The sequence below is a fragment of the Oryza brachyantha genome, chromosome 8, assembly GCF_000231095.2.
Source record: "Oryza brachyantha chromosome 8, ObraRS2, whole genome shotgun sequence".
Taxonomy (NCBI): Eukaryota; Viridiplantae; Streptophyta; class Magnoliopsida; order Poales; family Poaceae; genus Oryza; species Oryza brachyantha.
In genome coordinates, this window is record NC_023170.2 from 16895778 (window position 1) to 16921340 (window position 25563).

The 25563-nt window shown below is 38.8% G+C and overlaps 1 protein-coding gene and 2 long non-coding RNA genes across 3 annotated transcripts; all 3 read left to right on the forward strand.

Moving 5' to 3' along the window:
• Positions 1 to 5054: 5054 nt before the first annotated feature.
• On the forward strand, positions 5055 to 14033 carry LOC107304830. Its single transcript, XR_001550885.2, has 3 exons — positions 5055 to 5162; positions 9064 to 9175; positions 13657 to 14033. It is a non-coding gene; the product is annotated as an uncharacterized LOC107304830 (long non-coding RNA).
• A 1557-nt stretch (positions 14034 to 15590) lies between these two features.
• Positions 15591 to 18918, forward strand: LOC102704726 (NAC domain-containing protein 83-like). The gene is made up of 3 exons (XM_006659572.3): positions 15591 to 16075; positions 16178 to 16464; positions 18248 to 18918. The coding sequence occupies exons 1-3, from the start codon at positions 15883 to 15885 to the stop codon at positions 18440 to 18442; spliced, it is 675 nt and encodes a 224-aa protein (XP_006659635.1). The 5' UTR covers positions 15591 to 15882; the 3' UTR covers positions 18443 to 18918.
• Positions 18919 to 20870: 1952 nt separating this feature from the next.
• Positions 20871 to 23123, forward strand: LOC107304785. The gene is made up of 4 exons (XR_001550839.1): positions 20871 to 20960; positions 21023 to 21129; positions 22311 to 22533; positions 22710 to 23123. It is a non-coding gene; the product is annotated as an uncharacterized LOC107304785 (long non-coding RNA).
• The last annotated feature ends 2440 nt before the right edge of the window (positions 23124 to 25563 follow it).

A 25563-nucleotide genomic window follows, 5' to 3' on the forward strand; every position in this document is an offset into this window, starting at 1 on the left:
TGTAGAATAGAAAGTCAACTCATGATTGATTAATCATGTACTGTCGGTCATCGGCCATAGCTTTGTTGCAGATATGTTCATCGCAGCTTTGTCAATATACACGTACAGCAATGTATTGCTACACTTATACAAAACATAAGAGAGTGTATTCTTCAGCGAGTTGGGCTGCTTGTGATAGTAAAATGTGAATTGTGATATCCTGTTGGCAGATTCACTCCATTTCTTTTTTGTGTGTACTTTGTTTTTGTTGCAGCATAGCAGAAAGCTTTTTGTAAGGCCCAACGAGAAGGAAAATGTTTTAGAAAGGAAACACATTGTTAAGATAACAATAGTGATGTGCAAGTTGTGAACCACACACAACATTCGTGTTCTACCATGGCATTGACATCATGTTATCTTTCATGGACAGATACTGATCGCTACAGTTCCCAACATTTTTGAAATCTGACAATCTCTTCAGCAGGAAATGGGTACATGCAGCTGAATATGATTAGTCATTAGCCTTATCTTTGGCTTCTACTTATGCTTATAAATTAAAAAATAAATTTTAAACTTTAAATGTAGAGTTGATTATAAGGTTTTGTTATCATAGTTTATTTTCAGCCTTATCAGATAGTTAAGAACATGTATATAAAAGTTTTATTTATAAATTATTTTTTATTTATAAATATGTTATTTCGTCTTTTTCCTAAAAAATCAAAAGATCACCCCCCCCCTTATATCCTCTTTCTAGTCACAAATTTACGGTGCAAACAAAGCAGGAAGAAGCAAATTATGCGGTGTGCAGGACATCCTCAATTTCACATTATAAGATATTCCACTTTTTTATATTTAATATAGATGTTTATATACTTCATCCGTTTCATAATATAAGCTAGATTCATATGGATATTAATAAATATATATATATTACTTATGAATATATAGATGAATGTAGATAAAACTCTGATATCTCGTGATATGGAAACGAGAGAGTACACTGAAATACTGAATCACTCATGATTCATGTACCATAACAATTTGCTTCATTCATGTGTCCGTTCTCTGAACCCGGACAGAGGGGAAAAAAAGCTGTTTGCAGACTGTACTGTAAGCAGCTAGCTACTGAACACAACACAGCAAAGCAAAGCCAAGACCTTTTTTTCTTCTGCTGCTGCACTTTGTGAATGTATTCCCTTCAATTTACACTCCTCGTTCGTTCTTGCAATCAAAGAAAGAAAACGATCTCGGTGAGAATCGAGCCTCGGAGCAGCTGGACGCACGGTAAGAAGTTAGAACAAGCTGAGGCCTATCGCTGTCCGTCCTCTCTGACCTGTCCCTGGGTTTAGATGCAAGCAGAAACCCTCGCCACCGACGCGTCGGTGAGCAGAGAGCTCACGCCACGCCGCGGCCATAGGGAGGCGGAAACCGGAGTGGTGGTGGAGGTGAGAGACGGTGGCGGCGGGTGAGAGGGAGGAGATGAGGGCGTGGACAGCAGGAGAGATTCGCCGCCGGCGAGGCGGAAGGAATGGTAGCGGCCCGAGCTGGAGGGTCTTGTGTAACAATTCCTAGTAATTAGGGGTGCTTTGTGTAAAAATAAGGGGGTTTACGGTAAATTGAGACGTCCGTCAGATGATACCCGGTATCATACAGTAACCTGCAACACCGATTAGTATTAGACCAATCTCAACGAAAGTTTTATGAGCAATAAAAAAAGATGTCATGTAAATATTTTTAATAATGTGGCAAAGTATTAATAAATAGAGAGATAAAAATAAGTTTCATGAAAATAAAACCTTCTATGTATTGTTACCGTGTCTTGCATGTAACCTAGGAAACAACAATAGATAAAACTATGTATTGAGATAAGGATATTTTATTCTGGTTTTAAACTTTTTAGATGACATATCACTTTGAGTAATCATATCTATAAAACTTACATAATTACATTGAGGATGATCTTATTGATACTATGAAGGGTTTCCGATCATCTGCCATGGATAAGCAATAGTAGGCTAGCTGTAGTACCCAGTCTATTTAAAGTCTATTAGTAGTATGTGTTTGGCCTATGTGGTCTAGAAATGAAAGTGTATTGGTGGTTTAGTACCATTTTGAAAGTTTATGTGGACCGATAGTCTATTTATAAGCCTGGGTGCTTCAACCATGGTATCCCAGGGTTAATCCTTTTATACGAAAAGAACGAAATTGTAAGCGAGATAAGTGTAGTGCGGACTAATGCGGATTTTATCGGCAGTTACTGAATCAAATCAGGGGTTATTTTGCAAAATAGAAAGGGAGAACACTAGGCCGTTAGATCTAGTACGAACGGCTCAGATGTCCAGCTCTCCCTCCTCGCCCGCCGTCGGCCGGTCGCCGGAGCTGCTGCCGCCGCCGCCTCCTCCTCCTCCCTCCACGTTGCCGTATCGCGCGCGTATGCCTGCCCCGCCGCGTTGTCGCTGGTGGAACGAGTGATGAATGCGGTGGGGGGCGCCGCCTGTTGCTAGGGCTGGGGAGCTGGGGACTCACTGCTGCTCTCCTTCCACCGCCGCCGCCGCCGCACACGCTGCCGTTGCCGTTCCCGTTGCCTTCGTCGAGTAGACTCGAACGTCCAGGTATATATGAATCCTTCCTCCACCATTTTCTGGCAATCTGCACCTGTTCTGCTCAGATATCGTCTTAGTATGAATTTATGAATAATCAAGCAATGTTTAGACGCAAGAAACGCCGGTGTGCAAGCATTTCGGCACGAGATCAGCACAGACCCCTCCAAATTTTTGGAGCAGCTACTCTATCCTTTCCATATTATAATGCTTTCTAGGTGTATCTTGATTCAGCCATGTATTAATTAATGTATACGTGCGTCGTAGATTTATTAGTACACGTATGAATTGAGGCAAAACCAAAAAAGTCTTACAATGTAGAACGGAGAGAATATAATTTATTGAACTGATTGGTTAGTGTGAGAACTGAGTACTCAATCTAAGATGGAGATCAAAATAGATTGGTATTTCAGTTAGTTTGCTAGTTCTTATGCTAGTTCTTGGCCTATTACATGCAAGTTTTCAGTTACAAATAAATAAACAATCGCAAAGAAAGCAGGAGGAAGCAGCAGCAAGTGCGTGTGCAGGACGTGTGCTTGCTCAGGTGGCTACAAAAGGAGGACACACTTGTGGATCGCAATAGCTTTCTCTTAAGTCCTAAGGAACTATATATGGTTCGACATGTCTCCAAATCACAGGCAGTTTTTCTCTGCAAAGTACAGGCTTGATCACATGGACCTGATTGCTCATTGCCTCCCCCTGCCGACCTCTACTGAATCATTCATGAACCCGCCAAGTGTTTCTTTCATGTGGCCCTTCTCTTAAACATGGACTCCGAAAGGATGTTTCCAATTTGCAAGTGACTCACTCCACATGCATTTTTGGTCAGCACAAAAGAAAGCAAACACCTCTTCTGCTACTGCTGCACTTGTGATGTCTTTTCTTTAATATTTCAGCTCACATCTCCTTCTGGGGTCTGACCACCACTAAAGAATGAGATGATCTTGATGAGGAGCCTTGAAACAGTTGAAACAATAGACTGTATGACCACTGTCTGTGCTCTCTGATTTGTGCCTTCAGGGTTTGCTTAATCCAGTTTGGATTATACAAACTCTGTGTGACTGGAATGTCGGCGGTCTAATTCCGTGCCTATCAGCAGACGACAATGGAGGAAGGGAAATAGGGGGATCGTTGGTCAATCCACCTCAGGGCTCTTCTGGTTTCCCTCAAGACAAAGGCATCAGACTAATTTGTCTTCCCAACCCTGCCTGGATTCTTGATGGGGTCCTTGGCTTCTTTCAGCTCCCAATAATTTTCTACCAGTAGCTATAGAGAAGTGGGCACCCCTTGTAGATAGATGGCTAAGAGTGACAGAGTTGCTTCATGGACAAGGCCAACACAGATTAGTCAGAAGCATGCACCCCCACTCCAAAGGCATTGACAGTGGGCTGCACTGTGGGGGCTAAGAAAGCAACCTGAAAAGGGATTTTCATGGTGTGGTGCAAATGTGATGCATGATGCTTTGAAGAAAAGGGTGCTAATTCGGGGCTTTAGCTTTCACTAATGGGGGTTTTCAATTCTAACGTTCACATTACTATGGTGGTATCATGAGTAAAACCGTGCTGTGATGCTGAATTGGGGATCGCTTCTGACAGGAGAAAATCCAAACATTTCCAGCTCTTAACTATGACTGATCTTTACCTACCTCTGATGGGTAGGTTTCTTTCTCGATTTCTTGCTTAATCTCTGCAAGGATTTGAAGTTTTGCTTTTTGTTGAAGGAAGAAGTGACATCACCTCACACTAGGTTTGATCAGACTTGATGAACGACCCCCTCCTAATTCATTAACCCATCAAGATCTCAATCCATATGTTCTCACTGGTCCAACCTTCAAGGCATTAAAAAAACCAAATAAAAATCTGGTCATGAGATCGCGTGTTGTTCAACCGATATCATGGACAACAAATCGACAAATAACATATTATCAATTGCTAGTATTATGGTACCTGAGCTTTTATGTTGTCAACCATGGTCAATTTATGGATTCTGGAAGTGTCAACAATATTGCCTAGTGCCTGCCCAAAGTGTTGAAGGTGACCTGTTGCTTGGCCAGCCAAACTTCTGCCTAACCCTGTCCCCATTTGTGAACTGAAATCTGAATATATGCATTGTCTTATGATGACTTGTCAGTCTATTTTTCCTGTTCTTCTCTGCTACTATCTGATTTCTATGTTTTCAAATTCTAGATTCCACCATGTACAGCTATGTACATAAACTGTTCCTTTTTTTTATGTGATGAAACGATGGTATGATGTCATATTTTCTGGTGACCACAAGGATTGTTGTTGACATATTCTGTGTATAATCATATCAGAGGTTCATAGGAGGACTACAGTATCTCAAGAATATTTTAAGTAGTGTAGCTTATTTACTAAGTATGTTTTAGGTGTCGAAGCTGAAAGAGCATTTCTTAAACATTTGACCAATGTTTTCAACTATGTAATGAAATAAAAACGCTGACATATTTGTCAGGAACAGGTTAAGGAGTTCATCTCCTGCGTGAAGTAAAGGCTGCCTTGTCCAAACTTTGTTCCTAATTAGCTAAGCTCTATGTTGACTTGACCCAGCACGACAATTTGACAGGTACATATCTTCCCTCTTTTTAAATAAGGGTGTAATGATATTTTTATCTTTTCTCAAAGAAAAATTGCACATTAGCTAGTTCCTAAGGTGAGGCTATTTATGCACCCTATGCATTTTGGTTTAGACTAAATTAGTGGGCCCAAGACAGTAGACGATTAGGTACTGAAAATACATAGCATTTACTTCTGCAAGCACACAAATAGAACATAAATATAGATGACTTTATAATGCTTCAAGCTATGTAGCTTCTGTTATTGCACAATTGGCTGTCACAACATTGGGGACTTTTAAGGAATGATGTATCCACCAGGTCTGATTGTTTGGTTAAAAAGCTTGAAATCCTTTACTTCAGACCTTGTTAACTGAACAAAACCAAGTCATCTAGGTCTATTTTTGCAAGGAATATGAGTCATAAACAGCAGACAATTCCAATCTTCGCTTTACAACTGTCTTAGGCTTGGCTTGACCTATGATAAACTATTTCTAATGCTAAAAACAAGATCACTAAGTCTCCCTGGATCACTAGGTCATGGAATATGCTTGCATTGAAAAATTGCCCCTTTATGGCTGCATGTTTCTTGGATATATATAAGCAAAAGGATAAAAGGGCACAACAAGATTAGAAGAGCTAATAGGAAGTCTTGGCTCTGGAGCAGGGGAAAGAATGTGACTACTTGCAAACAGAGAAGAGATGCCATGAAAAGCCAAACACAAAAGATGACTGACCTTTCTCTAGTTTGTCACCACAGTATATGCTACTCCCTATCAGAAGCAATTCCTTTGACCAATCCAGCTGCATGAACGCGTTAATTGGCCTGCACAACCTTCACTATTACATTGCCAAACCTTTGTGGAAAAGTGAAAAAGACCAGATCAAAAGGGTAGGGAGAAAAATGCCATGGCCTCCATGTATGAACATAGGATGAACAAAGGATAGCCGCAATCTCAGTTATAGTTGGGAATGAACAGAGTTTGTAATTCCTACTCATGGAATCATATTAGCATCCAGTACGTACTCCATGGTACTTTTCTTGCTTCAGTTGCATTGCCTCAAGATGTAATAAGCAGCATAACTAGCTTCTGTTAGACTTTTTTTCTTTGATTAAAAAAGAAAGCTTCTTCTAGACTACACTAGAACCTAAGACATACAGGAGAAGTTTGAATCATAACCATTTCTTCTGAATCTATTTTGTTCTAATATAGATCATATCGGGGAAATTCTAATAGAAGTTTGGGTATTTTTAGGACTAAATCAAACTTTAAATATAGAGCAATTTTACGGTACTTGAGAAGGTATTAGGATGTACTACTTTTTTATATGTAAATTTTGCTACCTCTTGGTACCTTCGGTCTTGTAAGGTATCAAATTTTGCGCTAAAATTTTGGTACATCTTAGCACCTATTCAAGGACCGTAAAATTCCTTCTAAATATAACCTAATACCCATGGTAAAATTTGGAGTGGATATTCACCGTGGATTAATTTACCTGAAACAAACAAATTGCTCCGGAAATCTCTACATAAACCACAGATAATGCAAGTTATATGCATAGTAGTGGTGTCTATGATAGTGTGTAGGATAGGATAGAGGTTACTGCTGCAATATACCTTGCTTGCCCGGGAGTTCAAGTTGCTTCTTGTCAACTTGAAAAAAAAAAAACCTGACGTGATGATGGCATGTGATCCGAACGCCATTGCCTTCCGGTTCAGAGCTGTCAGCTGCAGAAGAAAAGCTGTCTGTCTAACAAAAGGCGATTGCCCTTTGCTGGATGTGAAACTTCGCATCTTTACTACTTTGCATGCTAGCTAGTGTTACTTTTGCATGCATGTATAACCCTTTGAGAAGAAAAAAAAGCTAGTGATTTGTGTTTTGCCTCCACTACCATATATGCTGCCAAGAGAATATGTCTACATGAATTGATCATGTAAACATTACACAATTATAGGTCTTTTTTTTCCCTTCCTTTTGAGTTTTGATCTCTAGGGTCTATAGGTGTTTTTTTTCTTAGTAAGAGTAAATGATGCTCTCATTGCTTGCTTATTATCTTATTAGCCACGACCAAAATTTAAATTTTAGAGCGTAATTTTAGAGTTGATTTTATAGGTTTCACTTCATACTATAATTTTCATACTTGGCTTTTAATCTAATAACACAAGTTTTACCCTTGCTTCGTTCATGTTTCATTTTTTCCACCTCCAACATATACCTGTTTGGTAGAAAACAGGTTTAATACTTTGAAACCTCACCAAAATTTCAGTGTACATGTAGGGCTTTGCTTTCTTTCAATTAAATAAAAGATGCACACGCACACAGTACTATACAAGCACACCACACTCAGACACCTACAAGTGAGCCCCTTAATTAATACATGCTTAAAAGAGACAGGCCTTACTTAAATCCTATATATTAAAAACCAAATTGCATACACTTAATATTTATGAGTGCTAGGATTTAAACCTTTATGGCTAGATGGCTAGATTTATACACCTATGACTACATAACACCAATATATATTTGTGTGTATGTTTGTATAAGTGGTGTACTATAAGCTGTCATTGCCTGTGGTGTATGTCCTTACTGTGCACTATTCAGAAACAGGAGATAAAATGTTACAGTGGTGTATAAATTTTAATATTTGTCCATTAGGTCTCCCATAATAATTCATAGAAAACTGTACTCCCAGCTGTACTTTTGTACACTAGATTTACAGGATTAAGCTCTAAGTAATATGTCCAGGTCTTTTTCATCGTACTATTGGAAAGGACCAACAAGGCAGCGTGTATTGCGGAAAAGTAAAGGAAAAAACAGAGATTTTTTTTAAAAAAGAAAATGTTTCAAATAATCCAATTAATGGTTGTGCCTTTCCAAGCCCCCATCAAATTTGGAAAAGTTCCAACCATACAAAATGCTGTTTAGTTTTGACAACACACTTGATGATTTTTGTTTATATTAATATAAAAGCTAACCTTGATCAGTCTCATCTTGCCTTGATCATTTCGATGTAATCACTTCGAGCAGCAGATTGACTGTGCTCACATGTTGGCACTGTTGGAGGCTCCCTCTCAATCATTTGGGTTGCACGGTTTATATTGCCATATTCTGGGGCCCTCCTTTTGCTGTCTCTCACAATCACTTAAACTAGGTGTTTTATAGGTGAAGCACAATTTCCTATCTCAGCAAAAAAATATCAAAGTGGCTAATAATAAGTTAATCTACCTTTTAAACTAATATTCTCCTTAAAATTGCCACTGACATACATGTGACATCAAGGCCTTTTTTTTCTCTCTCCCCTCCATGTTAGGTTTTGCTGATATAGGATTAGACATCTGAGGTGGCCTCATGGTACATGTCCTGAGACATGGACATCCAGCTAGGTTTATTGTCTTAACCATCAATGATATTTTTTTAGGTTAATTATTCCTTAGTTTGAGGCAGGGGCAACCTAATGAGCCGGGATAAAGGGATAAGTAACCAATGATTGGTCCCTTTTGGTCCAATCAGAAAGCCAATAAAATCTCAATCTCCAACTTTAGGAGGAAGTGGTGAAAGAAAGAGAATAAAAAACAAAAGAAGAGGCAACGAAGAGAGAGGGTCCCATCAGGGGGACACTAGCTAATAAGCTGGCCAGTCCATCCACTGGCTAGCAACTACTCGCTTTCATTCTAAAATATAATTATTTTTATATTAATTTTTATGATTTTAATTATTTTAGAGTTAATCAGATGCTTTGAAATAAAATATAATCAATTTAAAATTCAAAATAACCATGGAAGTGGCTAAAAGAAAATCTTCTGGCGTCTTCCTGACCTATACTAAATAATATAGAAATGCTTATATTTTGGAACTACTACTGGAAGCAAGCATGCAGTCTGTTTAGCGTCACTGTCTGCCATTGCTACAGGCATTTCGCATTCAGTGGCGACGTGTGGCTGGCGAGCCATCGATGAGTGCAAGAAAACGTACATCGGCTTTGATTGGATTCGTCGTCTCTTGGGCGTTGAGGTGGATCTTGTGTAAGCATGCCATCATCTATGTTTTTTTTTTCATCCCTCTTTCCTTTCTTATATACTCTTAGTTTCTCCATAAATCATCTGCTCTTAATTTCTTCGGACTATTAATATGCTCGTGCATTACAATAGGTTAGATCTACATGATAGTTAGGGGTGAAAATGGTAGTGGCAAATACCAGTCGATTGGCAATCATTTTCGAAGTCTATCAGTCGGACAATACGGAAGGGTAATTATCAGAAACGGAAGTCTATCAGTCGGATAATACGGAAGGGTAATTATCAGAAACGAAAACAGAAAGGTAATATGAAAACGGAAAAAAAAGATATGGCAAATTGTCGATCGTTATAGTTATATCTGATAAATTACGGTGGTCATACACTCAAAAGGCCCATGCCAACCCCACTGCATGGTTATGGAAATGGTTTAGGACGTTTAATTTTTGGTCGTTTTTATCCCTAAATTGAGCATAAAGCTAGCACTAGATCCAAGTGGTTTTTTCGTTAACCAACTATTTACCTTTTAGAGTTTTTTTAGGGGAATAGTAGTTGCACACTTGTGTGACATGGAAAGGAGTGGATGGATCCAATTAATTTTAAGTAGTAAGATACAAGTGAGGAGCATAGGAGCAATGACTAATTAACTCATGATAGGGTTATGCTCAGATGACTAATTAACATGTATAGATCTTTATGGCCTTTGATAGACATCACACATCAATGGTTCCTTAAAAGCGAAAGCTGGTTCTTGTTTGAACATTTAGTTTTACGGAACTGCTGAGAAATCTGGTAAAAGACTTTCAAATATGACCATAGTACTACTAGTCTAATTGCATCCCAATGCAACTATATTGTAGTTATATTGTAACTTTCGGTTTATAGACCTTTACAACCTCCATCCCAAAATAAACAAATTTCTGAGATTTTGGATGGAGTTTTTGACTCTTCGTCTTATTTGAAATTTTTTTATGATTAATATTTTTATTGTTACTACATGATAAAACATGAATAGTACTTTACATGCGACTAATTTTTTTATTTTTTAATAAATTTTTTAAATAAGAAGGATGGTCAAACACTCGAACTAGAAAAACCCAAAAATTAACTTTTTTTTGGGACGGAGTAGTAGGTCACACCGAAATTTGTGTGGGGAGAATGGAAAGTGTCTTGATTGTATCGAGAGAGAAAACTGTACGTTGTCACCTTTATCTTTTTGCTTCTGCTTATAAACTATAATTTAAATTTTTAAACTTAAATTTGGAGTTGATTTTAGTTTTTTTACCATAGTTTATTTTTCAACCTTACCTTTTTTATCGCTAAGAATATATATATATAAAAGTTTTATTTACAAATTATTTTTCGTTTGCAAATATATCATTTGGCTTTTTTCATAAAAAGCCAAACAATCACCCAGTATGTTTTGAATACTTGTTTACAAGTTACATAGAAGTTATATAATGTCGTCACATTGTACTGCAGTTACATTTAATCGTTTTCCACCAAAAAAACTTGTAACATATTAATAGATAGTCCCTTAATTGTAATAATAGTTTTACCTAGAAAATTTCAATTTACTCGACCCAATTCACACACAGTAATAGATACCATGTGCATGAGTTTTAATATATATACTGTTAATACTAATAGTCTACCAAAAGATTGTGCAATAACAATTGACCCATTTAAATAACAGAGGCAGATAAATTTGGATTTAGAAGGCAGCTTTTGTACGGCACCAGTACATCCGGCCGGTAGCTTGAGATAGTGTCATATCCTTTACGTAGAGCTACTTAATTTATATAGAATTGCTTCACATATTTTTACGCTAAGATAAAATTTACAATTGTGGCTCTGTCAACAAAGATAATCCGTTGACATTGAACAAAGATTTTATGGTTGTTTTTCTCAACAAGTTGGTTGAAAAATGTTACGGAAGCCATGCAAAGAAAATGAACTACATCAAGGAAGGCACACAAAAGAAGTTACCGTTTGGAACAAAAGATTCAATCTTGACCTCAGCAATATACTATATTACACCACTTTTTTACTTGGAAAAAATAATGGTGTTGTCACAAACTTCTTGTGAACAACTAGATCAGAGAAAGTCACTGGATAATAATGTCACTTTTTACTTTAAAAAATGGGCTGTCACAGAGTTCTTGTGACAAATCCTGATATGTCAATGTGAAGAGTGCTCACAAATTAATTCCTTATCATTGGCCAGATATCTCTAAATGCTCTTTTACAAAATTTTATATATAATCTCTGCCTTGTTTCATTGACATAACACAATTCAAAGGGGATAACATAATTAAAGTAAATTTCTCTCTCTTGTTCCATAATTCCTATCATTTTAGATAAGAGTATGGTCAATTTTTTTTATAACTTTGACTATTCATAATTTTTAAATTATTTAGTTTGAACATTCTATAATAACATATATAGATAAGTCTTAAAAATTACAGTGATAAAAGTAAACACATATTTAACTTTCAATCGAAAATTATAGCTAAAGATATGTTTTGAAGATCGCATAATCATTTAGATCGATAAGAAACATCAAACTGGATAGAGCAAGGACCTAGAAACTGCTTCACCAAAAAATAATTAAATTAAACTAAGAGCCATCAAAAGGTGGTTAAAATAAAGAAAATCATATGGAGAGTCCAAATCTTTGTACATGTAGAATTGATTGGGGTAACTAACTAGCCAAAGCAACTGAGTAGATGTCGTCATGGACGGCCGGTTTATCCAATTTAATCTAGAACAACTGCAATTAAGCGTGCACTACTGTCACTATAGATGTACCGTGTTGGAGCCAGTTACTTCAGACTTGCAAATTAATATTAAGTTTTAATTGTCACCCTAATGGCGACATGCAGACCAATGCAACCATTTTACGTGGCCTGTTTGCTTTGCTTCCATCTGACATTAATTCTGACCTATGCTTTGTTGCTTGATGTCACTAGCTAACTGTAGCATATTCTTTTGCATACTAGTGTTAGCCTTTTGAAGTTAATTAATTCACCATGGAAAGTAATCAAGATGTGTTCATTAGCCGGTCAGTCACTAGTTAATTGCTTTGAGAATGTCTTTTTTATTGGTGTTGTCGAAGAAAGATTAGCTAAGGAAAAGGAGAAGAGTAAAACACACATTAATATATACTGATATCAACTTACATTATTGTACAGTTTTAGTCCTCTTCAAACATGAGTAACAAATCTGAAATATGGAAAAGAAGATATGGGACTGTACAGGGACAGCTCCACACCAATGTTTTGAGTCTGACAACAATGCTAAATATGCATGCATGTACTTTAAAAAAACAATGCTATATATCCATGCATGTTCTTAATTATAAGAAAACTTATTAGGAAAAACTAGCAATCAACCTGCCAAACCTAGCTGGCTAGTGGTCCACCTCAAGCTATTGCAAGTTCTTAGCACTGCTAGCTCTTAGAGCCCTATCTGTGAAGCTTAAGCTATTGTGAGAATCGGCCAGTACAAATATGGAAAACTCACCCCCAACTTTTGATTTATGCTTTTGTTTATGCTTATAAGTTAAAATTTTATTTTCTTAACATTGAAGTTGGAGTTGATTTTAGGTTTTTTTCGTTGAAGTTTATTTTTCCAGCATTAACTTTTAGATCGCTAAAATACATATAGAAAAGTTTTATGTGCAAATTATTTTTTGTCTGCAAATATGTCGTTTGGCTTTTTATCACCCCCCTCAGTTTCTAAGTTTCTAGCTTGTGATTCATTTTCAAAATTTTATAACTACGCTTCTCAAAATCTAGCTGAAAAACTATATTGTTTGAGAAAGCTATAGATAAAGAAAGAAGCTGTAGCAGCTAGAAACTTCTTAAACATGGTACATATATACATATAGCTTGAATTCATTTTTTGAATTATATATATATATATATAGAGTTTTGGTTTATATGAAAACATTGGTTAACACAAAATAAACCTTAGCTTGGTGCCATTTCCCCTGCAACTAAGGTAAGCCGATGACTGCATGCTGTGGGTCCACCAAGCACTTTGGAGTGGGCCCCACACATGATGTTTTTTTTATGTGGAAAGGTGTTGCTCAAAAAGAGGGGAGGAAACAACAGATGGTTAAGGTAGAGAGGTTGCCCTAAGCTAGCAAAGCTATCTTTTAGCTAGCTAGCTGCAAAAGAGGAGCAAGAAAAGGAAGCAGATCAGATGGACCAACATAAACAAAATGCATCAATATTGCAGTGCAGCTAGCCACACGATCGAATGATTCAGTCGACTGAAATTAATTAAGAATACGATGCCCTCCAAATCCGATCCTGCATGCAGCTAGCTATAGCTTAATCAGTAAGTCGAACCCTTTATTATTATTGTTGTTTTTTTCTGATGAGAGCTTAATTAGTTACTTGCACGATTTGATCGGCGATAGAGTTCATGCATGCATGGTTGGTGCTGATTGATCGATGAAATTATATTGTTTGATTATTCAGGGAGATGCTGCGTGCGTGCCTGCATGAGTCGATGCATTAAGAAAGGAATTTATCTATCAGATCAGTTTAATTAAGTCTGCTCTTAGTTTAACTAGCTTTCAACCGGCGAATCTGCCAGACAGATTGGCGAACGAACCGGCGAATCTGCTCTTAGTTAAGCAAGATATTGGATTCGACTCGATCATCAGGGTACAGTGTTTTACCGGTGGGCTTGCCCTTCGTTTCGTTACGTTAAATTGTTGCTACTTTCGTTCCGTTTCATGCTATTATCTAGATTTATACACGTATCAGTATGTGTCTGTCTTATTCATATGTATCTATATAAGAACATAAAATCTTACAGTGTGAAATAAATCGGAAAGTATGTTATAATAGTTTTGTTAATTGGTGGTGTTGTAATGTGATTTTTCAAAAAGGAAAAGATATCAACAAATCGATTAGCATACAATCTTATTTTAGTGAAGTTGTAGAGATATTCAAATCATGCATAAATTTAGTATCTCTAAGAGAATGCTAATATTTTACTCTTCAAAATCTTATACTGGATCCATAAAAAAATGTTGGGTTTCATGGAAGTAATTTGGTGTTGCAGATGTTATATCAAATTTAAAGAAATTTAACTTAAGATAAATGTAAAATAACTTACGTTACGAAACATATATAGCAGTGATATAAAATATTTATAGTTGAATCGTGCGTGCTATAACACACGCATATAGGGAAACAAGTATAGTTTCACCACGAAACACATTGTTCTTCTCGCGAACACGCAAAAAACTTGCACGTCAATGTATTAGAAGAAAAGAAGTTTTGTTACACGACGTAATAAAAGCTAGACATGCCTGATGCATGGAAGGAACCGAAAAAAAGAAAACAACGCACTAGGCCAAAGCTAGACAGGTCCCGGGACAAGAGAACGGAGACAGGCCACTCGAGGCGACTATAAATCAGACACAACTCCAGATGACGAAAGAGGGTTGCGAGGCCACACGACACTCGCAAGAGGCCCCTAAAGGTAGCGACACCAATGGAAGACCACAAGTGGCCCTCTGAAATGATGGACTCCAAAACCACTTGGATATAGGAAACTGCATAGTCAAAAATCATGCGGTTGCGTTCCTTCCACAGTTGCTAGGAGATGGGGAGGACTACGGAGTCAAAGCAGGCACGCAGATGCTTGGGCAAGCAGGCTCTACACGAGGGCCACCAGACTTAAAGCCAACCGCCACTAGGGGGAGAGAGGGTCGCCTAACCAGGAGATGACAGCACATAGTGCCAAACCTGCCTAGCGAACATACAACTAAGAAGGATACGGTTTGCGGTCTCGAGGTCCTGAGTGCACAAGGGGCAGCCCAGAGTGGCTATCCATGCCATGCTTGTGGAGTAAGTCGGCCATCCAATAATGCCGTTGAAAAGCGGACCAGAGGAAGAATTTACACTTGGCCAGCCCTTTGCGCGCCAGAGCAGATCGGCGTACGCAAAAACACATACCATTGCACGTTGTAAATTCCATCCAAGTGGAACGCAATCAAACTTGGGTACATACATACGGCCAGTGCTCAAGTCAACGGTGGTGTGTATCACATCGACGACAATCAATCAACGGTAGGGAAAAGGCAGGGTAATTTTCACACACATCACCACCGGCCGTCATCAAAAACCCTAACTAAAATTTCCACGTAAACACCAGCTAATTACAGTGCCGTCAATTTCCCGGTAAATTTTTCCTCCTGAAGAAATTAATCCAGTGTAGAAACTAAAATTAATCTTAACTGAAAAATTAATTAACCCGGGGGCGAGTAGGTTGTTGGCAAATCGGAGAAGGCATCGAGCTGAAGCCACAAGATCGAGGCGATGGATGGAGGAGGAAGACGAGGCGGAGTTGGAGTAAACCTCACGCCACAGGAGATGCTATAAAAATGGCCGCTCCCTTTTCCCTCCTCTCCTCAAACCCCAGCTCCCATCTCTCCCTCTCCCTCTCTCTCTCTCTGAGCTCAGCTCAGCTCGTCGCGCGTCGCCATGAACGTTCCAAGCAAATGCATGGCTCCTGCAAAGTAAAGGAGGAGAGGAACAAGAAGCTAGCTAGCAGCAGCAGCTTCACCTCTAACCTTGGCAGTATATAAAGCTAGATAGCTAGCTAGATCGAGCTAGGTAGGTTAGGTAGACGGCTGCCATTAACGTGTGCTAGCTCCACTGAGTGAGCGAGCTCTGAACTTGGGCGTGGAGATGGAGAGGGGAGCGGCGCCGGTGCTGGTGAGGCATGGAGGGGTGGAGCTGCCGCCGGGGTTTAGGTTCCACCCGACGGACGAGGAGCTGGTGGTGCAGTACCTCCGCCGCAAGGCGTTCGGCCTGCCGCTCCCCGCCGCCGTCATCACCGACCTCCACAACCTCCACAAGCTCGATCCCTGGGACATTCCTGGTACAGCACATCGATCCAAGATCGTCTCTTTCCCCTTTCCCTTTGATCCACAGCGATGAATCGATCGATCAATCAATTCGACGTGTTCAATTAATTCTCCAGGCGCAAGCGACGGGGAGAAGTACTTCTTCGCGGTCCGGCCGGCGATGGCGAGCGGCGGCAGGTGCAGCAGGAGGCAGATGCAGGCGACGGCGAGCGGCGGGTGCTGGAAGCCGGCCGGCGGGCGGGACAAGCCGGTGGTGGCGTCCCGGTGCGGCGGGAGCCACCTCGTCGGCGTCAAGAAGGCCATGGTGTTCGTCCCCCGGCAAGGGAAGGCGCCGGCGGCCGCCGCCGGCAGCTGCTGCTGGGTCATGCACGAGTACAGCCTCGCCCTGCCGATGCACAACAAGGTGAGAGCTCAGCTACTGATTAATCATCACATGATTCCCTCCTTAATGATTGCTTAATTATATTCACTCCCTCGATCGACTAGTTGATAATTGTCGCCAATTAATTTGCCATTTTTCTTCCTGCATGCAACAACTGATTGTGTTTGTGCATTGAATATTTTATTTCTTGACAAATCTTCTTGTGTTTCATCGATTGCAATTGTTATAATTTGCTAGTTGCATGCACACAATTAACTCAAGCTAGCTAGCTTAGCATCTCAAAGTGCTACTACTACTACTCTACTAGCTAACTTGATCAAATCTTTTGCATATCACTATTTTTATTAATTATTTTGAAACTACTATCTGTATGGCTTTCAAGACCATGCCACATGCTCTCCATTAGCTTAAAGCTGTATACTTGGCTTAAATTACTTATCAGATAACTCTGATAGCCACAGCATAGCTAGATTATATGCTCCATATGCAGATGACCTTTGTCAGAAGGTACAAATTAGTTAACCAGTCTAGTACCATGCTAGAATTTGCCAATTGATAAAACAAAGAAGAAAAACTCAACATAAGCTTCTCCGCTAGCTAATTAATTTTGGAGGAGCAGCATAGAGATCAACACACATGTTCCAGTGCACATCAAACTGTCACCAACATGCCCATTTAATTGTCATGATCAACAATAATAACTCGCAGTTTTAAATTGCTTCTGACGGTGGTTGCAATTTATCCTGACATGGATTGGTGGTTGTACTCAACCGGTAGTACTACTAGAGATGCTCTCTGCTCATCAGATCGAATCGTCTCATCAAGTTGTGCAGCTCCACTAATCTCTGCTACTACTACTACTAACCACTCACACTTGCATGTATGTGTGCAAGACCAACCAACCCAGCAGCATCCAAATTAAGCTGACAAACGAGTAGTAGTACCTCTGCAGGCAATTAATCATGTTGTTGGGGTTAGATTAAGTCTTAATTAGCTAGCAGAACAGTGTTCCATGCCTGTTACTGTGTGTCTGAACAAGTTGAGCCTTGCATATATGTTCAATGCTGCTGTCCCAGTAGATAGACAGATTAGTACTGTGATCAGTTCCAGGCTACTGTTTGATGAGATGTGCAGTAGATGTTCATGCTCATTTTGATCATCTAGAGAATCTTGAATTTAAAACACCTTGCTGGCAATTAGTGTGATTGACAAGTTGTACTTGAATTCTATCTCTGTGGCAGATTTGCTTCTTTATTTTTAATGCCCTACAATCTGTATAATTATCTTTTTTTTAGGAAATTTTATCTTTAATACACATAGATATAACCATCTGAACTCGTTAAATGAAGATTATTGTTACAGTTTCCGCTTCAAATACTTTTATGGAGTGGTATTAACTTATCAGTGCATTTTAATGTAAAATTATAATTAGCGTATATAGATCAAGTTTACATCTATAGTACATAGTGTAGTAGCTTCCTTCCTAGCACTGTGTTCCATTGCTGTTGCTGGTACGGGATGAACAGTAGTATCAGCACTATCAGTATCAGCATGACAAATACAGTACAGGGGACAGGATTTCAGAAAAAGACCATAGATTTGAACAGTTTTTACGTTGCTTAACCCCCTTTTTTTTGGTCCTTGAAACATACGAAAGAGCAGAAAATAATTTCAAGAAAACTGAGCCCAAAAAAAGAGATAGAACCCATGGACAGAAACAACTGAAATTTGTTCAAACACAGCTGGAACGTTCTTGGATGGATGAAGCTGACATCTTTCCGATTTTTGTGCGAACGACCTGCAGGGTTGCTTGGCTGAGGCTGAAGAATGGGTAGTGTGCCGGATATTTCAGAGGAGCAGCAGGTCGCCGAGGAGGCCTGTCGACCACGACGTGAGCCGGCGAACGACGCCGCCGTCGCAGTCGGCGGCGTCGTCGTCGTCGTCGTCCAGCTGCGTCACAAGCAGCTCCGACCAGGAAGAAGAGGTCAGCAGCGGCTAGCTGACGCAACGCAGCAACCATGCAGCTGAGCTGAGCTGCCTCTCAAAGAGAGGCTTGAGTGTTAGCCTAGCTAGCATATATATATATAGCCGGCCAAACCCTGAAAGTGATCTGCATGCACTTTAATTTCTTCTTCTCCTTAATTATTTTTTTCCCCACCATGTAATGTAATGTAATGTAATGTGACGGGAAGGAAAGCACTGGATTAATCAAATTAAATTAACAAAAAATGAAGAGTGCTCAAGTCTAAGGAAGCTTCTAAGGTTCAGGAGCCAGATACTTCATTAATCATGGCCTCATGGGTATCTATATGTAGTTGCTAGCTTAGCTGCATGCATCAGTGATCTCTTCTTTGTCAGTTTGTAACTTGCAAGTTAATTGTTCTTGTGATCTTGTAATATATTTCTCGGAGGAATGGGAAATCTGAAATCCATTATATAGCAATTAATCGTAACAGCAGTTAGCTGGTTATCTCATTCTATTTTTTTTTCTCTTAAGTTTTCAGACTCATGTTTTGCTTAATAATTAAACATGTAGTCTACATGAGTACTTGTACTCATAAACTACGTATATGTGCACATATATACAGGATATAAAGTTATAAAGTGATCTTAGAAGGAAATGATAAATGTGCTTAAGAGTTTATCAGTTTGCTGACAAGACGACTTCAGTACTTTTCCCCAAAAGGACACACAATTAACAGCACTTTTAGCACAAGAAGAAGCTAGCTAAAACTCTTGGCAAATAAAACGTTGCTGTCGTGCGTGCACATAGACATGCAAATATATGCTAATTATGATTAGGTTAAGGATCAACATAACTAAATTATAGGAGTAGCTAGTGCTTGTCTGCTCTGCTTTGCCAAGAGAGAAAGCTGCACAACACCTAATGCCACCTGTAGGTGCTAATGCTTTATAGCCGTACTGTATAAAATTTTTAAATGGTTTAGATCCTCAAAAAGATTTTCACTTTTGTTCCTATTTAAGGAAGGGCCCTTGGTTTGCTTTGTGATCTCTATATATGTATAAGTAACTCCATTAATTTCCATCCCAGCTGGATTATTAATCAAGGCAATATAACTAATTCAGTACTGTCAGACAAAGCATACAATTAATTCTCTTGTCTGCAAGAAAAATTGAAAAGGCAAAATTGAATTATGAGCTTAATTGCAATACCCCACACATGATTAAGCACACATAACCGTCTGAGCTAAGAGTATGTTCATAACATATATAGGATCTGTTTGGGAGTTTCTCCTGGTTACAGTTTTTCAAAAAAAAGTTGTTTTTGCCAGAAGATGCCCAAAAGGTCCATAGTTTATAAGAATCTGTAGTTACAGATTCTGAAAAATGAATATAAGAATCCATAAGCTGGAGAAGTTGGGTTTACGAGCTTTTGCAGATTCTCAGAAGCTAGCTACCAAGTAACTGCTTCTTATAATCTAAAGCTCCTCAAACAGGCCCATAAAATTCTGCAAGAAGTCCACAGTATATATTCAGTTCATTTCCTTTTCAGCATGGAAGAACAGATGCTCCTCTAAACCGGAACCTAATTAATCTTGATTGCAATAGGATAAGGGTGGCAGCAGACGAGTGGCTTGAGGAAGAGATGCTTTGCAATGTGCAAAACGAGAGAGAGACAGGTAGCCTTGAGCTTAGCTGAGCTTGAGCTTGATCTCATTCAGTGGGAGTGTTGTGTGTGTGTGGGCCCAATGACAGTCACTGCCTTAGCCAAGCGAATCCACTCTAGATTTGGCTTTGAATAATAAAGCCCATGTGTCACAGTCACCAACAGCGACCACAGGCCAGTGATCACAAACATATATGGTGAGATTTTGCTAAGCTAGCACACCCATTAGGTAGGCTTACCTCCATTAAGGCACAAATAATTAGCCACATAAATACTTTCTCATCACCTCTTTTTTGTTGCTTTTTTTAAAAATTTTTATTACATGAAAAAACGCACAAACACATAACTTGCACTCACGTATATGCGATTGTGCCTCCTATCACACTCAAAAAAAATGTCTGTCCCCACTAAATTTCTATTAACAGCATAACCACATATATAATATTAACCCTAATGCAATTTGTTGCTTCCTTTTTTGGCTTTTTATGCCTTTTAGCTTTGTCCAATCCAACCAAATATTAGTGACTGAATCATACATGTATATGTGCAATTGTTACCTTTTGATATATACTATCTAAAAAATATTTAACAGAATATATTCAGGTTTGGCTAATTGGTAGGTGTCTGCAGCCATCCATCACTTTCTGAACTGGCTGTTTTTTCCAATCAGATGGATGGATGGATAGCTAGCTGCTCCCCAGTTGCCTGAATCCTCAGAAGCTAATCCAGCGCCCATTTGAGTGTGACGGGTTAATTATGGTACGCACTGTGCCGTCAGTACGTCGTCTACACACGTTGCTTGAGCTCTCTGAACTCGTCTACAGGGACAGTCTCGAGCACTGTCTGCAGTACTTACTCCACTGCTGTTCATGCACAACAAGCTACAGAGGTAGGATTACTCGATCATCTCGTGAAGCGAAGTATCCATCCATCCTGACCTGTAATTTTCAGGCAGCGTCTCACATAATCTAGCCTAGATCGCGATGAGAAATCGATAGCCCGATCGATGCATATCATCATCAGTGTTCAGTCTGTCCATCCATCATCCAAGATCCAAGGTTAGCCTCTTCTTTTTTCGGCGTAGCGATCGATCGATCGATCGAGCCATGTGTGTCTGTGTTGATAGATGTTTACAGCTATAGCAAGTAGCAGTACTAGTAGCTAGGTTGCAGGTTAGGAATCAGCAGGGATCAGAGTTGAATATAGGACCAGTTGTGAAGAATGCGACATGGCGAGCTGGACAAGAACTGGACGGCGCCTGAAGAAATTGATCTGAATTTATACTACTAGATTCTTTTCAGGACTACTCAATGGTGTGCATGCTAGCTAATTTCTCGCAATACAATACATTGTGCAGCATCTGTTGCTTTCGATCGCGTACATATATTTCCAAGGCTTCATGTGTGCGTGCAGTGCTCATCGATGGCTAGCTCTAATTAACTACTTAACTACTCCAATTAAACTTCTTGCAGTTGAGGAGTTGAAATTCATTGCAGATTGAGGTTGCTGAATCATCATCGAATCGGTCGTTCCAGTTAGTAGTTAGCTAGTACTCAGGTAGCAAAGCCATGTGTCTATCCGTAATCACTTAATTACTAGCTCATCAGTTTATTTCAACAATATATATATAATCTTCAGACTTCCAGTTTCGATATGGGTCATGAAAACTGGAGCAAGTCGACGATTGCGGCCTGTGGAAATTGTGAAGAAATACAGAGTCACATCAAGCTGCTTCTGCTATATTCCTTGAGCTAGCTAGATTCCAACACTGAGTTAGGAGGTGTTTCAGTTTTTCACTCCAGCTAGCAACTATAGTTAACTGCAGGACTGTATGCAGCTGCATCTATCGCCTCTCTGGTCAGCAGTTGCTTTCAGCCAATTAACTGAATGAGGCCATGTTTAGTTTCTAAACATTTCCCCCCAAAAACATCAAATTGAACTTTGAACACCTAAACAAATCATTAAACATAAATAAAACAAAAAACTAATTGCACAGTTATGTGAAAAATCATAAGACGAATCTTTTAAGCCTAATTAGCCATAAGTGCTACAGTAACCAACAAACGCTAATGATGTATTAATTAGGCTTAAAAGATTCGTCTCGCGGTTTCTAATTAAACCGTGAAATTCGTTTTTTCATTCGTGTCTGAAAACTCATTTTGATATCCGGTCAAACGTCTGATATGACGTTAAAAAATTTTCATTTCCTCCACCAAACCCCCCTAACGAGCATTTGCAGTTTGAATGTTCTGGTCCTGATTCCAGAAGAGAGGAGAGAACAGAGAAGAGAAGAGATAATGTCTGAATGTGAGGGCATGTATGTATGCCGGGTGTCCGGGTAACTTCTCCGGCCACGCCACACGCAGCAGCAGACAGGCAAGCTTGCAACTCTGAAACTCTCAATGATTTTGACACTTGCATTTTTGAGTCAGTTTCAGTGACCAATTCGCATCGGCCTGCAGGTTAGTGAGTCCAACCACACCATGTTCGTTTTTTTATACATATATTCAGAGACTAATCACTTATCTACATGTGTTTAACTGTATCTTCCTGCGGAAGGACAGAGAGATTTTTCTTTTCTGTACACTGTATATTCATGTCGATCAAAACGTGATGAAATTTTTTTTCTCTATGACAGTGGTGATGCATCCAAAGTTTGTAGAGATCGACCGACCGAATAGATAAAGTAGCAGATGGAGATTTAAGAGGCTGTCTGTCTGACTGGACAGGAAGGATAGATCAGCAGATAGAACAACTGAAGATAAGGCCGATGGATAACTACAGTGCACTAGTGCCAGTACAGACCTAACCTAACAGTCAGTCACCTAATTATCAGTACTACCAGAAATCAATTATGCTTATGAGTGCTGATCGCTACGGTATATTTTTTATCTTAAGAAGATACCACTGTTTTCTATGTAAAATATGATAGTGATACATGATCATCGGCGACTGGTTTTCATAGAAAAAAAGAAACCGGCCGACCGTGTGATTGTAGAGCTGTGGATGTATCATTCACTGCCGTTTAAGTTTTTAAAGAAACTTTGTGAGATTGGATATTTACTCTTGATATCTATATGTTTCAACATCATTCATCATGGCATCTATCAGCCTCATCCTTTTGCTTATGTTTATACTTGTAAACCAAAGTTTGAATCTTCAACTTAAATTTAGAGTTGATTTTGAGATGTTTTTATCATAGTTTATTTTTTTATTTTTTCCTTTTATAGCATTAAGGACACATATATACAATTTTTATCACAAATTATTTTCCTTTTGTAAAATACCGTTTAATTTTTTTTCATGAAAAAAGTCAAACAATGAGGGCCTATATAATAATTAGCTATAGCTTCTTTAAACCAAAGGCTTGAATAGATTCTATTGTCTAGTACAAAAATTTGCATGTTTTCACGTATATTCATTCAAATACTTATACAGTGTTGCACGTGTATACGTCTTCCGTTCAATCGGAAAAAAAAAAAAAGGAAGCCCTTTCAGACATGTAGTAAGAGAGAAGTCCAGTACACTGACGTTCAGAGAAGGCCACACTGTTGTTGTCTGTTTAATGCTTTCATGGGCTTGATTCCTCTTAACAATAGAGGCCCGGCCCATGTAAATTCAGCCTGAAGTCACCCCGGCCGTTGGGCCGGGCCTTCTGCACAACGGATGAAATTAAGCAGCTTCGTCATTTCGTTTCTGACTGTGCTTATAAACCAAAATTTTAATCTTTCAATTAAATTTAAATTTAGGGTATTTTATTGTAGTTTATTTTTTATATTTACTTTTAAATCATTAAAAATAAATATATAAAAGTTTTATTTATAAATTAATTTTCACTTGTAAATATGTCATTTGGTTTTTTAGTTAACGATGAATGTGAATGCCTTAACAGTATATTTACACACTTGCTGACACAAGTAATAGTTAACTTGGGTGTAAATAATCCCTAGCTACCTCAAGAAAAAGACAAGATGCGATTTAACACTTGCATGATCTTGATCGATGGATCATCATCCGACCTGATCAATTGGACAAGGATCTTTAAAAAAAAAACAGCAGCAATAATAATTGAATAAACAAAGGAAAGCAAAGTGGATAGAACATATCCGTGAGCAGTTAGCATATATGAAGGCTACAAGTTAGCAGAATATACTTGTTTGGCCATTGTTCTACTGCAACTTGCACCTGGTTACAATGGACCGTTGATAGTGCAACCAGCAGCTAAGCTAATTAATTAATTCAACTAGGAGATTAAAAAAGCAATCATGTCTGTTAGTTCATCACTTCATCCCTACTCATACAAGTGCCACACATTGTTTTTTTTTTGAAGCAGGTGTCACATTGTTTATGTAGACGTTAGGGCATGTCTGGTGATGCTTACGTCGTTGTCATGTGTTGCTTATCGAAATCTTAGAAAAATCGTTGACAAACATACCCCCAAATTACGGAAGGCAATTGTAGTATTTAATTTTGTATACGGAATATAAGTATTTTTAGAGTTCTAATTTTTTTACACTATCATGTAATAGCCTAATAGATCTTTAATGTTGGTTGGAATGTCTCATCAGCGTTAGTTACCTAACTAACACTAGAATTCTGAAGTGCCGGTCAAAAGCCAACACTGATAGGTTTTGCTAACTTAATTCATCAAGTCGATGATTCGAGTAGCCCACTAACAAATTCACTAATTTTCTAGCTTCACTCTCGATTGCACCTGACCCTCACCTTAGTCGGGGATAGAAGGGAGGACAAGAGGAGGGGAATAGGGGGAGGGCGTTGTGGAGTGCTAGGCAGAGATTTTTATTTCCACGATCGACCTGACTGCGAGGGAGGGAGTACTGTCACGTTGTGTAATCAAGTCAATAGCCGGAGCAGTCTCTTTGGTTGAACGGCAGCACTACTGCTCCGGCAGCAGCATAGGCATGGAAACGCGGACGGCGGCCCCTGCAGGATGCAAAGGTCGGCGCCGGTTGGCCGGATGCCAAGCTCCAACCGCCCTCCGGTTGCAATCAACCCGTCCCTTCCATCCTTCCACTTTTCCTTCCACCGGATCTTGGATTGCTCGTCATATTTTATCATGGTTTAGAACTGTAAATAATTTTAACTAATTTAGCAGTCACAGTCATATTTGAAAAATTAAGTTTCGACAAATATATCAATTAACTTGAAAAAGTGTAACTAATATTTCGTAGCCTTGCCATGCTATAGTTAACTAAATATTTGATAACCTCACGACTTTAGCCAAGTGCGACCGTTTTTGTTGGCTCATGTGGCAAGGTGTGATCGATAACCAAATATTATAATTTTAAAGTTAATATTTCTTACTATAATTTATTTTATAGTATTTGATATTGAATTGCTCGAAACATGTATATAAAAGTCTTACAAATAAATTATTTTCACCTCATTGTTTTTTGTTTTTCTTATTCATATATGTTAAAATTTAAATTTTTAACCTTAAATTTGAAGTTGATTTTGCGAGGTTTTTAATT